This window comes from Vulpes vulpes, chromosome X (assembly GCF_048418805.1).
Source record: "Vulpes vulpes isolate BD-2025 chromosome X, VulVul3, whole genome shotgun sequence".
Taxonomy (NCBI): domain Eukaryota; kingdom Metazoa; phylum Chordata; class Mammalia; order Carnivora; family Canidae; genus Vulpes; species Vulpes vulpes.
In genome coordinates, this window is record NC_132796.1 from 40,542,676 (window position 1) to 40,556,839 (window position 14,164).

The following is a 14,164-nucleotide window of genomic DNA, read 5'->3' on the forward strand; positions in this document are numbered from 1 at the left end:
TCACATGATCAGCATGGACTTTTATAAATGTGCAGGTTGCTTTTTCTTTTAAGATTTTTAAAATTGAGATATAATTGATACAATTTTTTATCAAGATAGAATTCACATACCATATAATTCACCCCCTTTAAATTGCATGGTGGTTTTTAGTGTATTCACACTTATGCAGCTATCACCACTATGTAAAGCCAGAACATTTTCATTACCCCAGAAAGAAACCCCACATCTGTTAACAGTTACTGCTCATTTTCCCCTTGCTCTGGCTCCTGGCAATCACTGTATTAGTCTGCTAAGGCTGTCATAACAAAATACCACAAACTGGGTGGCTCAAACAACTGAAATGTATTTTCTCACAGTCTGAAGGCTAGAAGTCTAAGATCAAGTTGCCATTAGGGTTGGTGTCCAGTGAAGCCTTTCTTCCTGGCTTGTAGACAGCTAGCTACCTTCTCACTGTGTTCTCACATGGCCTTTCCTCTGTGTGCATGTAGGGGGAGAGAGAATGAGACAGAGGGAGAGGGAGGGAGAGGTGGAGATCTGGTGTTTCTTCCTCCTCTTACAAGGACACCAACCCTATCAGATTAGGTCCCCACTCTATGACTTCACTTAACCGCTGTTATCTTCTTATAGGCCCCATCTTCAAATATAATCACACTAGGAGTTAGAACTTCAACATAAAAATATTGGGAGAACACAATTCAGTCTATAACAACCACAAATCTACTTTCTTTCTCTGTGGACTTGCCTATTCTGTACATTTCACATAAACGGAATCATAGAATGTGCGGCCCCTGAGCCTGACTTCTTTTACACAGCATAATATTTTGAGAGTTTATCCATGTTGTATGTATCAGTATTTTGTTAACTTTTTATGGCCAACTCATATTCCATTGTATGGATATACTGTATTTTCTTAATTTGCTCATCAGTTGATAGATATTTGGATTGTTTCCATGTTTTAGCTATTATGAATAATGCTGCTGTGAACATTCTTGTACAATTTTTTGAGTGGATTTATGTTTTCATTTCTCTTGGGTATATACCTAGGAATAGAATTACTGAGTCATATAAGGAACTGTCAAACTGTTTTCCAGAACATCTGCATTGTTTTACATTCCTACCAGCAATGTATGAGGCTTCCATTTTCTCCATGTCTTCACCAATACTTGTTATTGTTTGTCTTTTTATTATAGCCATCCTAGCAGGTCTGAAGTATATCTCACTGTAGTTTTATTTTTTTAATTTTTTTTATTTATTTATGATAGTCACACACACACACACACAGAGAGAGGCAGAGACATAGGCAGAGGGAGAAGCAGGCATGGGATTCGATCCCGGGTCTCCAGGATGCGCCCTGGGCCAAAGGCAGGCGCTAAACCGCTGCTGCGCCACCCAGGGATCCCTCTCACTGTAGTTTTAATTTGCATTTGCCTAATGGCTAATGATGTTGAGTATCTTTTTTTCATGGAGCTTAGTAGCTATTTGCATATTCTTTTTGAAAGAGAACTTTTCTGCTTTATTACAAAGAGAAGAAGACTTCATGTGACTTTTTTCTCTTCCTATGAAACACTACTGTTCAAAGAGCCAAAGTGAATCATCTCAGTTTACTTCTTTATGTTCCATCACATTCACTTTGGAATAGATACCCTCAGCTGCTGCAAATCTGACCTGTTGGAAAACAAGGCAACAAACTCCCCTGACCAGCAGTTTTAGAATGTTCCATTTTTATGTAATGCATCCATGCATACCCCCTGTATATATTTTCTTTGTAGAAATTATTCAGATCTTTCCTCCATTTTAAAAATTGGGTTATTTGTTTTTTTATTATTGGGTTCTAAAAGTTTCTTTTTTAAGATTTTATTTATTCATGAGAGACACACAGAGAGAGATAGAGAGAGAGGCAGAGACACAGGCAGAGGGAGAAGCAGGCTCCATGTAGGGAACCCGACGTGGGACTCGATCCTGGGTCTCTGGGATCATGCCCTGGGCTGAAGGCAGGCGCCAAACCACTGAGCCACCCAGGGATCCAAGTTCTAAAAGTTTCTTACACGTTCTGGATACAAGTCACTTACAAGATATATGATTTATAAATATTATCTCTCCTTCTGTGAGTTGTCTTTTCACTTTCTTGGTGGTGTCCTCTGAAGCACAAAAGTTTTTCATTTTGATGAAGTTCGATTTACTTTTTTTCTTTGGTTGCTTATCCTTTTGGTGTCATATCTAGGGAATCATTGCCTAATCTTGAAGTTTTATACCTGTTTTCTGCCAAGAATTTTATAGTTTATCTCTTACACTTGGGTCTTTGATCCATTTGAGTTAATTTTTGTATGTGGTGTGAGGTGTTAGGGTCCAACTTTATACTTTTACATGTGGATATCCATGTGTCCCTGCTTATTTGTTGACAGCTTCCTTTTTGAAAGTGATGGACACTAAACCCCAACCCCACCCTTGGTTCCATGAGTCCCTTACAAGCCTGGCTGCTGTGGAAGAAAACAGTTCTTGAATCACCAAGAAATCCCAGTTATATTTTTTTAAAATCCCCACTTTCACAAATCTACCAAAGTGAATTTTCAGGAATTTTTTCCTACTTTGAACTGAGATGTTGATTTCTCTACTTACACTTCACTCTGTCTAAATATGTTCGTTTTCCCCCACACTGTATGACAGAACACTGTTTGTGTTCCTTTTTTTTTAAGTGCTTTCTTCTTTTTTTAAGATTTTATTTATTCATGAGAGAGAGAGAGAGAGATGCAGAGACGCAGGCAGAGGGAGAAGCAGGCTCCGTGCAGGGAGCCTGATGTGGGACTCGATCCCGAGTCTCCAGGATCATGCCCTGGGCTGAAGGCGGCGCTAAACCACTGAGCCACCTGGGCTGCCCCCAAAGTGCTTTCTTCTGACATAACTGCCAAATCTAAGCAAATGTAAATGTTTTATAACCAGACCTTACAATAATCATTTTTAAATTTAAAGCTAATATCTTCAGTGATCATGTATTACTTTCATATAAAGAAGAAATGTTATTATTCAGTTGTAAAGATTCTTCCCACCTTCCAAATTTTAAAAATCATAAATCACTGAACATCAAGAGCATGATGATATTCCTTAATTCTATGCTAAAGATTTTTAATAAAGACTCTTTGGGACACCAAAGAGTGGGTGGCTCAGTGGTCGAACATCTGCCTTTGGCTTAGGGCATGATCCTGGGTCCAGGAATCGAGTACTGCATCAGGCTTCCTGTGAGGAGCTTGCTTCTCCCTGTCTGTGTCTCTGCCTCTCTCTGTGGTCTCTCATGAATAAATAATTTAAGAAAAAAGACTCTTAAACAGCAGTTCACAATAGGATATAAACAATATCAGAATGTCAAAAATGTTCTAATACATTATTTTGAATTGGCTCTTCCATGTTAGTTTTGGCAAAATTAAAACCTAATTGCTTAGTTACTTTCTTTTCTACTGGTAGAAATCTCATTTCTCTAGAGAAAATATTCTAAAATATAAATCTGTTAGAGAAATTTAAGACTAAATCTAATGCATTACAGTATAGTACTCTCCCACCCCCCATTCCACAGGGGATATGTTCCAAGATCCCTAGTGGATACCTGAAACTGTGGATAGTGCCAACCCCTGTGTATACTATGTTTTTTCCTATACATACGCACTATGATAAAGTTTAATTTATAAATTAGGTACAATAAAAGATGAACAATAATTACTAATAAAATGTAATGATTATAACAGTATACTATAATACAAGTTATGTGAATGTGCTCTTTCTCTCTCTCTCAAAATATCTTACTGTACTGTACTCCTTCTCGTAATGATATGAAATGATAAAATGCTTATGTGATGAAACAAGGTGAATGACCTGGGCACTGTGACATAACATGTGGCTGCTATTGACTTGGCTGCTATTGATACATAAGAAGACCATCTGCCTCCAGGCCATGGTTGACTGTGGGTAGCCAAAACCACAGAAAGGGAAACCACAGATAAAGGGGGACTACTGTAGTTATTTATGTTAAAACATACGTGAAAATATTGGGAAATAACTTTACAAATCCTTCTTTGCATTAGTCAAGATAGGCCATTTACTATAACAAACATCCCCCAAAGTCTCAGCATCTTAACACAGTGAAGGTCCTTCCTGTTTCTTACCCATCTAGTGTAGGTTGGGATGTGAGTCCCCTCTGCCCCATGTGGTCCTTCAGGGACTCGGGTTCTTTTTATGAGTGGCTCCTCTATCGACTAGGTCCATTTCTACTCCCTTCTCTCCCCACAAAATTCTAAATCCAGTCTGCAAGGGAAGACAGACAGCGTGGAGGGTTATAGAGGTAGATTGGCGGGAGGGGATGGAGTGCTAGGATTTTCCCCAGATTTTCCCCTCTCCTGCATTGTCCTTTCTGCAGTTATCTTGTCTCTATAGTGTAGTTTGTGTGTGTGTGTGTGTGTGTGTGTGTGTGTGTGTGTGTGTGTGGTGATTGAGGGGAGGGATAGACAATGACAGAGCCAGTTTGCACTGTAAGCTACAGCTGTTTAGGTAAGTCTGTTGACTACCACAAGGAATTTTTAGAAAGCAAGTTCAACAAATAAAGATGGTGTTAACTTCATTACATGTTTTTAGGTAAACCGTGGGTAGTTTTTCTTATACTAGTCAATAATAAACAAGCGTGGATCAATTTTTGTTTGTTTTAGGTTTTCATTTGTATATTTAAATTAGTTTCTGTTGCAGTAAGGTTCCAAACAGTGCTTCATGTTTGGTTGAAAGGAAGTATGCGTTATAATTTGTATGACGGGCAAGTAGTTGATGTATTTACTGTGTGCATGTGTATATTTTTAACATGATAGGTGAATTGTTGACTTATTGTAAAAACAAAAAGGAATCAGAATGTGAAACATTAACCACATAGTGTATATATGCTTATACACACGCACATGTATTTATGTATATATAAATAAGTGGGAATGTTCTATAACTTGCTTTTTTCACTTAATAGTATATCATCAATCACTAATGATACTGAAAGAGGGAATAACTAGATATTCAGACAGGCCCCTAGTTATCCTTGGAATGTAAACATCGAACTAACTGGACTATTTGTTCACTAACCTCCAGACTCAAACATATAACTACCAATTCAGCACCTCCATTTGGCTGTCCAGTAGGCATCTCAGACTTCAAATACCCCAAACTGAACTATTGATCGGCCCAAACTAGTCCCACCTGTAGTTTCCCATGTTTAACTGATGGCAAATCCATTCTTCCTGCTGTAACTGTCTTTTCAGTCTTTCAGGCCAAAATTCTTTAAGTCATCTTTGATTCTTCATTGCCTCATACCCCATATTCAGTCTTAAAGGAGAACTTCTTGGGCCCACTTTCAAAAGATAATCAGATTCCATATAGTAAGTCAAAGGAAGAATGGCCCTGATGATAAATGGGAGCCCAAGCCCACTTCCCACTGCATTGCACCATTTCATCATGTCTTCCTCACCTCCCCTGCTCATCTTGCCCCATTCTCCCCACAGCTCCTTTCCTGTTCTATTCCATGCTGCAGAAGCCTCCCATCCTTGCTTTCAATTATGAGAATCAGTAAGAACCACTTTCATACACATATCTTAAAATTCAAAGCATTCCTTTGATGGTTTTCCCATTTACTACTGCCTCCATACCTAGCAGTTCAAGCAACTATGTTATCATACTCATGGATTCTGTGGGTTAGTAATTAACATGGGGCAGAGTGGGAGTGGCTTGTCTCTGCTGTATGATACCTAGGGCCTCATCCAGGAAGACTTGAAATTTGGGGGTAACTCAGTGGCTGGGGGCTAGAGTCGTCCAAAGGCTTATTCACTAACATGTCTGTCACCTGGGCTGGGACGGCATAGACTGTACATGACTTCACCATGTGTTTTGATTTCCTGACAGCATAAAAATCTCAGCACAGGCAGACTTTTTTTATAGACCTCAGGCATATACACATGTTCCAGCCAACGAGGTGAAAGCTGTATTCCCTTTTATGACCCAGCCTCGCACTTCTCATATCATCACTTCTGCCATATTCAGTTGGTGGAAGCAGTCACAAGCCTTTCCTGATTCAAGAGGAGAAATATGGGATCCCTGGGTGGCGCAGCGGTTTGGCGCCTGCCTTTGGCCCAGGGCGCGATCCTGGAGACCCGGGATCGAATCCCACATCGGGCTCCCGGTGCATGGAGCCTGCTTCTCCCTCTTCCTGTGTCTCTGCCTCTCTCTCTCTCTCTGTGACTATCATAAATAAATAAAAATTTTAAAAAAAATAAAATAAAAAAAAAAAGAGGAGAAATATATTTCACCACTTGATAAGAGAGTAGCATAGTCACATTGTGGAAGAGCATGTGAGATTTTGAAAATACCAGCCATCACCGAAATTATAATTGTCCTTTGTTTCATAGGTGAGACATGGAGTTTTGTAGAGAAGGCAGTCATCCCAGAGTGGCAAGACTAACAAGGGGAAACTTGGGGAAACTACTCCTAAAGACATTATTACAGGGGCTTCCTATTTAGATCGATTTTAAGATATTTATTTCAATCCTTTAAAAATTTCATAATGATATGATATTTGTGCATTTTCTGTGCCGTTCACAAATGATCCCAATCTACTCATTAGGAAATGAAACATAGTCTCTCCCTGCCAGATATTTAGATCAACCAAAGACATACTGAAGACTCACTGTGCGTAAGATACAGTAGGAGGCCACAGGTCAAGTTAGAGTGGTTACAGCTTCCTTGCCTTGCCTCCTCAGTGTCACAGCAGTGTTCACATGGGCCAGAGGTAGCTGGCCTACCCTGGGAGCAGGTGGATAGGCCTTTTTCCCATGGAGCTAAGCAGATGTGATTGTGGGTCCTTTTACTAAAGGTCAGTCACCCAGAAAGTTATGACAACATTCATTAACGTTCAGGCATCCAAATTAAAAACTGTATTTACTAAACATCATCCTAGCAAAATTGCTCATACCTCTGGGGTTGTGAGCTTTTGCTGATTTGATCACTTGGTCTGGTGACCATTTAAAGAATGTCTGTATACCTAGGATATATTGGCCAGAGAAGAAAATGACCCCAGGATAATCCTGGAATTTCCCCCAGCTATAGCAGTGTTATACGTCCTTGAAGATGTTAAAGCTGCGTTTTTTAAAATCCCAAAGTAATATTTTTCACTAATTCTCATAGACCCTCCCCTCTATTATTATAAATACAAAACTTTCTCCTTGTGAGATTTGAATTAACTTCACCTTTTACTCATGCATTTCCTTGCCTTTAGTATTACTGGTTAAGTCTATAATATTTTTACTGTCATAGATTCAGTCCTTAGATTCAAACCTTTATTTCAAGATACACATGAAAAGATGAGTGACATGACATAATTGTCATCATTATCATTATGAATTTTGCGTTGAAGTGTAATATACACACAGAAAAGTAACCAGAGCATAACTCTATAACTCAGCGAATTTTCATGAATTGAATACACTTGTTTACCTGCCACCCAAATGGAGAAATAGAATGTTACCAACACTGCAGAAGCCCTCCTGTTTATACCCAAACTGACCACCCTCTCCATAGGTGATAGTTTTGTCAGTCTTGAACTTCATACTGAGATTAGATTGTTTTGTTCATCATTATGGTGGTGAGATTTATCCATGTTCATTAAGTTTCATTTCTATGTCATATTCCATTGTGTGAATATACCACATTTTATTTATCCATTCTGATCTTGATAGGTATTTGGATTGCTTCCCTTTTTCAGCTAATATAGACATTTTCAATTTTTTAGTATACATATACTGTTTTGTTAGGTATATTCCCCAGATTGGGTTTACTAGGTCCTAGGATATGTGATATTCAGCTGTGATACCTACTGCTAAGTAGTTTGCCAAAGTGGTTATACCAATTCAGCACTCCCACCAGCAGGGTAGGAGAGATCTGTTTGCTCCACTTCCTTATAAACACTTAAGTTAATGTCAGTTTTTGGTCAGTCTTTCCAACTTTAGTCATTCTGGTAGGTAATAGTAATTTTGATTTTGATTTGCATTTCTGTGCTAATGAGATTGAAAACCTTTAAAAAGTTTTCTCACCATCTGTATAGCCTTATCTGTGAAGTATCCAAGTTTCTTGCCCACTATTTAATTGGATTGTCAGTCTTTTTCTAATTGATTTGTAAGAGTTTATTATATAATACTGGTGATAAATAGAAGTTTTAAAATCTCTTCCATTATGGCTGATGGCTTTTATGTCTTATTTAAAATATATTTGCCTTCAGGGCACTTGGCTGGCTCAGAGGAGCATGTGAATCTTGATCTTGGGGTTATGAGTTCAAACCCCACGTTGGGTGTAGAGATTACTTAAATAAATAAGTGTGTGTGTGTGTGTGTGTGTGTGTGTGTGTGTGTGTGTGTGTGTTTGCCTATCCTGAAGTTTCTTCCAGAAGTTTAATAAACATTGGTTTAATTCAAGAACATTTATAGTCTACCTTGTTCCACAGAGGATTTGAGACAATTGATAATGAATAGTTGGCAAAATATTCCTCCTTTTAGAACAAGATGAATCTTGAAAAAAAATTAAGTATTCTATAATTACCTCATAGGCCATGCACCAGATAAGCATAGCATATTTAATCTCATTGTCTCTGGAGAATTCATATGCATGTCTTGTCATTTTAAGTTGGGTTCATTTCAGTTGGAAGCAGGCCTCTGTCAGCAGTTCCCAAATTTTTAGCTTCAATTGATATTTTAGGGTTCTGTTTTTTTTCTCAAATATTTGTTGCCTTTGGCTTTAAAAACTCCAAATGGTAGAAAAATTAAAATGTGCTTGTAGTTATTAACTTTATTAACTTTATTCAACATACGCTATGCAGAATCATAACCTTTTGGAAGAATGCTTAGGAAGAAATATTTACTGTATATTTACAAGATGGACTATGCTTCTGTATACTTATATGTATTCATATGAATTCAAATTCATAAACATTCATGTTTATGAATCCTTCTACATATGTAGTGACTCTCTAGTAAAGAAACTGGCTCCAGAAGCCTTCTAGGGAAACAATTTTCATTATCCATGATACATATATCTATTTCTTTCTCTCTCTCTCTTTTTTTAGATGGCCCACTCTGTTCTTTAAAATTGCCAGGGAGGGACAGCCCCGGTGGCCCAGCGGTTTGGTGCTGCCTTCAGCCTGGGGCGTGATCCTGGAGACCCAGGATCGAGTCCCGCGTCGGGCTCCCTGCATAGAGCCTGCTTCTCCCTCTGCCTGTGTCTCTGCGTGTCTGTCTGTCTGTCTGTCTCTCTCTCTCTCTCTCTGTCATGAATAAATAAATAAAATCTTTAAAAATAAAAAAATAAAATTGCCAGGGAATAAGAATCCAGATTTCCTCTTCTTTATATTTTCTGGTGCTTTGTACAGTATCTAAAACATTGACTGTAGAGGCAGCCTGGGTGGCTCAGCGGTTTAGGGCCACCTTCAGCCCAGGGTTTAATCCTGAATATCCAGGATCGAGTCCCATGTCGGGCTCCCTGCATGGAGTCTGCTTCTCCCTCTGCCTTTGTCTCTGCCCCCCTCTCTCTCTCTCATGAATAAATAAAATCTTTTAAAAAATAAAATAAAAATAAAACATTGACTGTAGAATAAATTTTGGTATATGAGAAACTTCTTTTTCTTCCCTTGCTTGTTTCCTTGCCTTAGGCTCCTCGGTGTCAGGAGGGGTGAGGGGAAATATGGATGCGCTCAGGCCTGCTGGAGAAGTTGATGGAAGGACAGGAATCTTTTATCCTGTCCTGTTACCCTGGCTTGGACTTAAGGTCACTATAATTTATGACTAAGAAATATGCCTGGAGTTTGTATAAGTCCATGGCATCTTGGCTTTACCTCATCTACCTAAATAGTGAAAATAATAAGAAATATAACAACAATAATATTATTAAACATCTGTTTTTTACTATATACTGAGCACTTTATATATTTTATTTTGTGTAATTATCGTAACAGCCCTACAAGTTTGAGATTATGACTGCTGTCCTCAGTTTTTAGCTAGGAAACTGAACCTTACAGAAATTAAGCAGTTCCCCAAGATCACTGTGTAAGTGGCAGAAAAAACAGGCTTGTGTGAACTGTAGCCTGTACTCTTTACCATCCAGTATTGCCTCCGTGGCAAAAAAAAAAATCATGAGTTTAGCTAAAATAATTCTTTAGTATTGAATCTGGCTGTGCCTATGTGCAGGAATCATCTCTTCCTCAGTCTCCCTTTCTAACCAAATGTGGTGACTTTTGCACCAAGAATACACACTGCAATATTTTATTAGAATGAATGGCAATAGGGACCGTGGAGTGATGAGGGTAAATGAAACATTACATTAGCTCAGACTGTTCACAGCAGATGACAAAACTGAATTTGTAGAACCATTTACTTTCTAGAAAGGGATCTGCCATACCTCTCAGTTGGCAGAGCAGGGACCTCCCCCACAATGGATAAAGAGAGCATTCAACTCTACTGTGTCCCACCTAGTCAGTGCCTGGAATCTGTCATTTGTTGACTTATCAGTATCTTTCTTTCACTTTTCTAGGGTTGTAGCCGAGAAGGTAAAGGATGTTCTGTTTATGAGGCCCCGGAAGTACATCCACTGCTCCAGCTCAGAAACCACAGAACCTGGCTACATCAACATCATGGAATTGGCAGCATCTGTGTGTCGCTATGACCTAGACGACATGGACATCTTCTGGCTCCAGGAACTCAACGAAGATCTCGCAGAAATGGGTGAGTTGTTTTCCCACTAGTAAGTTGTTCCTTAACTTGACTTGTGATTTATTTTTTAAGTTGTCAGGACCATATAACTTTCTTTCATCTTGTGGCTTCTTTTCTTTTCTGGCCTTTTCGTTTATTTTTTCTCTTTGATATTACCTTAATGAGGCATTTCTTGCAATGCATAAATATACTGAAATGGAGCAATAACATTTAAATCTGACCTTTTATTTCCTTATTCATAGTGAAGCATGGATCAGGGATGGCATGTAGGTTTCATAAGATTGTTTTCCACCTCTGATTGTGAGAGTGGTCATGGCTGATTGGACTTCTGGTTAAAGAGGATTCTGAAGCTGATTCCTGGCTAACCCCTGAAAGCACTCTGATCAGTGGGCAGGGCCAGGGACAGCAACACCTCTGCCATCTCTGCCAGATGAAGAGAAGCTCTAACTTTAGCATGAGGCAGCACCACTGCACCTGACATGTTGATGTGACCAGCATACCTTCATGCAAGACTTAAAATTTTCCTGCCAGAAGAATGGCAGTCTTAGGGCAAAACATCCCCAAAGCAGTTTACAAAAGATTCTTGGAAGTAAACATAATAATAGTTTTTTTTTTAAGATTTTATTTATTTATTCATGATAGAGAGAGAGAGAGAGAGAGAGAGAGAGAGAGAGAGAGGCAGAGACACAGGCAGAGGGAGAAGCAGGCTCCATGCACCGGGAGCCTGACGTGGGATTCGATCCCGGGTCTCCAGGATCGCGCCCTGGGCCAAAGGCAGGCGCCAAACCGCTGCGCCACCCAGGGATCCCTTTTTTTTTTTTTTTAAAGATTTTACATAATAATAGTTTTAAAGTAAATGCATGCACTACAGTACCAGACCAGCAATGCTGGGAAATACTGGGCTGGAAGGAAACTCACTTTATTCCTACATACATTGGTCTGCTCTTTGACCAGTGTTCAGTCTCAGCAGCATTTAGGTCCAAGTGGTCCTATGGAACTGTGGGTGGTTTTTTAAGTCTCCATATGCTGTAGTGAAGCATAAGTTTTATTTCATCTTTGTTTGAATCACCTTTGTACATTGTTAGTACAAAGCTCAGTGGTTTTACTTTTCTTCTTTCCTCACTTTTTTTCTTTCTTTCTTTTGAGGTTGCTATCTGAATACCTATGAATGAAAACTTAAAATTGTATTAAATCCAGTTTGGTGGGATAGTGGTAGTTATTCTGTCAGTAACTAGTACTTCTTGCTTTTTAAAACTTTCTGCTTTATGTCTTCTCTTACTCTGCCTTCTAAGAGGAGAGTAGAGATGTCAGTGTAGGGTGAGAACCACAAAGGGAAGGGAATAAAAGACTAGCAGAGGGGGAAAATCAGAGTATGAGACCATAGTCAGATGGATTGATGGCTCAGTGTGCAGTTGTGTTTATGAACCATGTGACATCCATATACATTATGATCATTACAGGGCTGTCCTCAACATGACACAACCTTATGAAGAGGACCCTTTGGTATTTTGCAGTTAATCCCCTCCGGATGATTTTTTTTTCAGATGATTTTTTAAATGAAATTTTTATTTTAGAATAGTTACAGATTTAGAGAAAAGTTGTGCATTTTTTTAAGATTTTATTTATTCATTCATGAAAGACATAGAGAGAGGCAGAGGGAGAAACAGGCTCCCTGTGGAGGGCCTGATGCAGGATTCAATTCCAGGACCTCAGGATCACAACCTGAGCTGAAAGCAGATGTTCAACCGCTGAGCCACCCAGGTACCCCAAAGTTGTACATTTTATACAATTGCCGCATACCCCTCACGGTTTCAATTCCCCCCAATATTAATAACACCTTACTTGAACATGGTACATTTGTCCAAGCTAAGGAATCAGCACAGCTACATTACTGTTAACTAACTTCTAGACTTGATCAGGATTTCACCAGTTTTTCCACTAATGACCTTTTTCTGTTCCAGGATCCCATTCAGGACACCACACTGCATTTAGGCTTGGACGAGTTTTAAAAGAGGATTGCCTTATCTCAAGTTTTACTCTTTAGAGTAAATGATATTGGTAAATGATATTGTAGTAAGACTTCTAAGAGCTTAAAATAAACTTTGAAAAACAACATTAAATTAAACATTTATTTTGGTTCAGATTAAGAAATTTTAAAAACTTGAGTGCTTACTATATACATATATATATATATATACATATATATATATATAGTGCACTATACTAAGCAGTGTACAAACATTACCTCATCTCAGTGTCACAAGAAATCCTTGAGTCTGTATTATGGTCCTCATTTTATAGATAAGAAAACTAAACCCTAAAGAGGATAAATAACTTGTCAAAGTTTACATAACCAACATGGGGTCAAGTTGGAATTTGAATCTAAGTGCTCCTATAACCAGACACTGTCCTCCAATTCAGGATGCAGAAATGTGTAATTTGTCTTGGCTGGGAAAATGAAAGATACTACTTGGGTAGTATTTGCTTTCATAAGTATCTACAACACTAAAAAGGTAGTTTATATGGAATTCCAGAGTTTCTAGTATATCTTAATATAACAAATGAGTGGAATATTTGGGTGAATTTGTTTTGAATCACTTTAGGAATTATTCCTGAGTTTACAAGCTGTTCAATATATATGTATTCTCACAAAAACATTAGTCCCCTAAAAATAAATATGTTTACTTGTTGCCAGTACCCACCATATGAATCTTTTAGTTAGGTTTATTAAGATTAGAAGACTAAGAAAAATTAAAAGTATTGAAGGAAAGGGAATCAGGCAAAAAAAGGTAATTTCAAAATTTGCAGTTAGACTTTTATGAATGTAATAGATTTATGTTATATATAGTTGCCATTGAAAAATATTATTGGATATTTTTAGAAGTCAGCTTTGTAAAACAAAATATTTCGTATGTAGAATGATATACACAGTATGACAGTATGTAGAATTCACTTTTGTGACTTAATACCATTTTGTATGAAAAATTCCTAATGTAACTGATATATGTGCAATCGGGACTGATTTGCTAAGAATGCATTATTATTTATGTTCAAATAATTATGTGACCCTAATTATCTTATTCTATAAATTAAAGTGTTCAAAATTATAAAGCTCAGTGGAAGTTTGCCCTCAGTGGGAATAAGAGAAAAAAAAACAAATTTAGGAGGAGACTTGTTAGGATATAGACAGAAAACTGAAAAATCAGTAATACATCTTACAAGGAATGTGGTGAAGTGTATTTCTCCTTTCATGCGTCAAACGCTAATATGTGATGATAGATAAATATTAGAATAGCTCCTAGTAAAAGATTCTTTGAAATACAGTTGTTTTAAGTCAAGGAAGAGATGGTCTTATCTTTCAGAATCCCTCCATCCCTGCACCTGGCTCACAGTAGGTGATT

At 38.1% G+C, this 14,164-nt stretch overlaps 1 protein-coding gene across 5 annotated transcripts in view; it reads left to right on the top strand.

Annotated features, from left to right (window-relative positions):
* The window catches only part of JADE3 (jade family PHD finger 3), a 132,867-nt gene that overhangs the window by 92,891 nt on the left and 25,812 nt on the right, over positions 1-14,164 (top strand). For all 5 annotated transcript variants that reach the window (XM_072743236.1, XM_072743237.1, XM_025982464.2 and 2 more), the window contains one exon: positions 10,585-10,775. In XM_072743236.1, the coding sequence (XP_072599337.1) occupies positions 10,585-10,775 (191 nt within the window). The remainder of the gene's footprint in view (positions 1-10,584; positions 10,776-14,164) is intronic.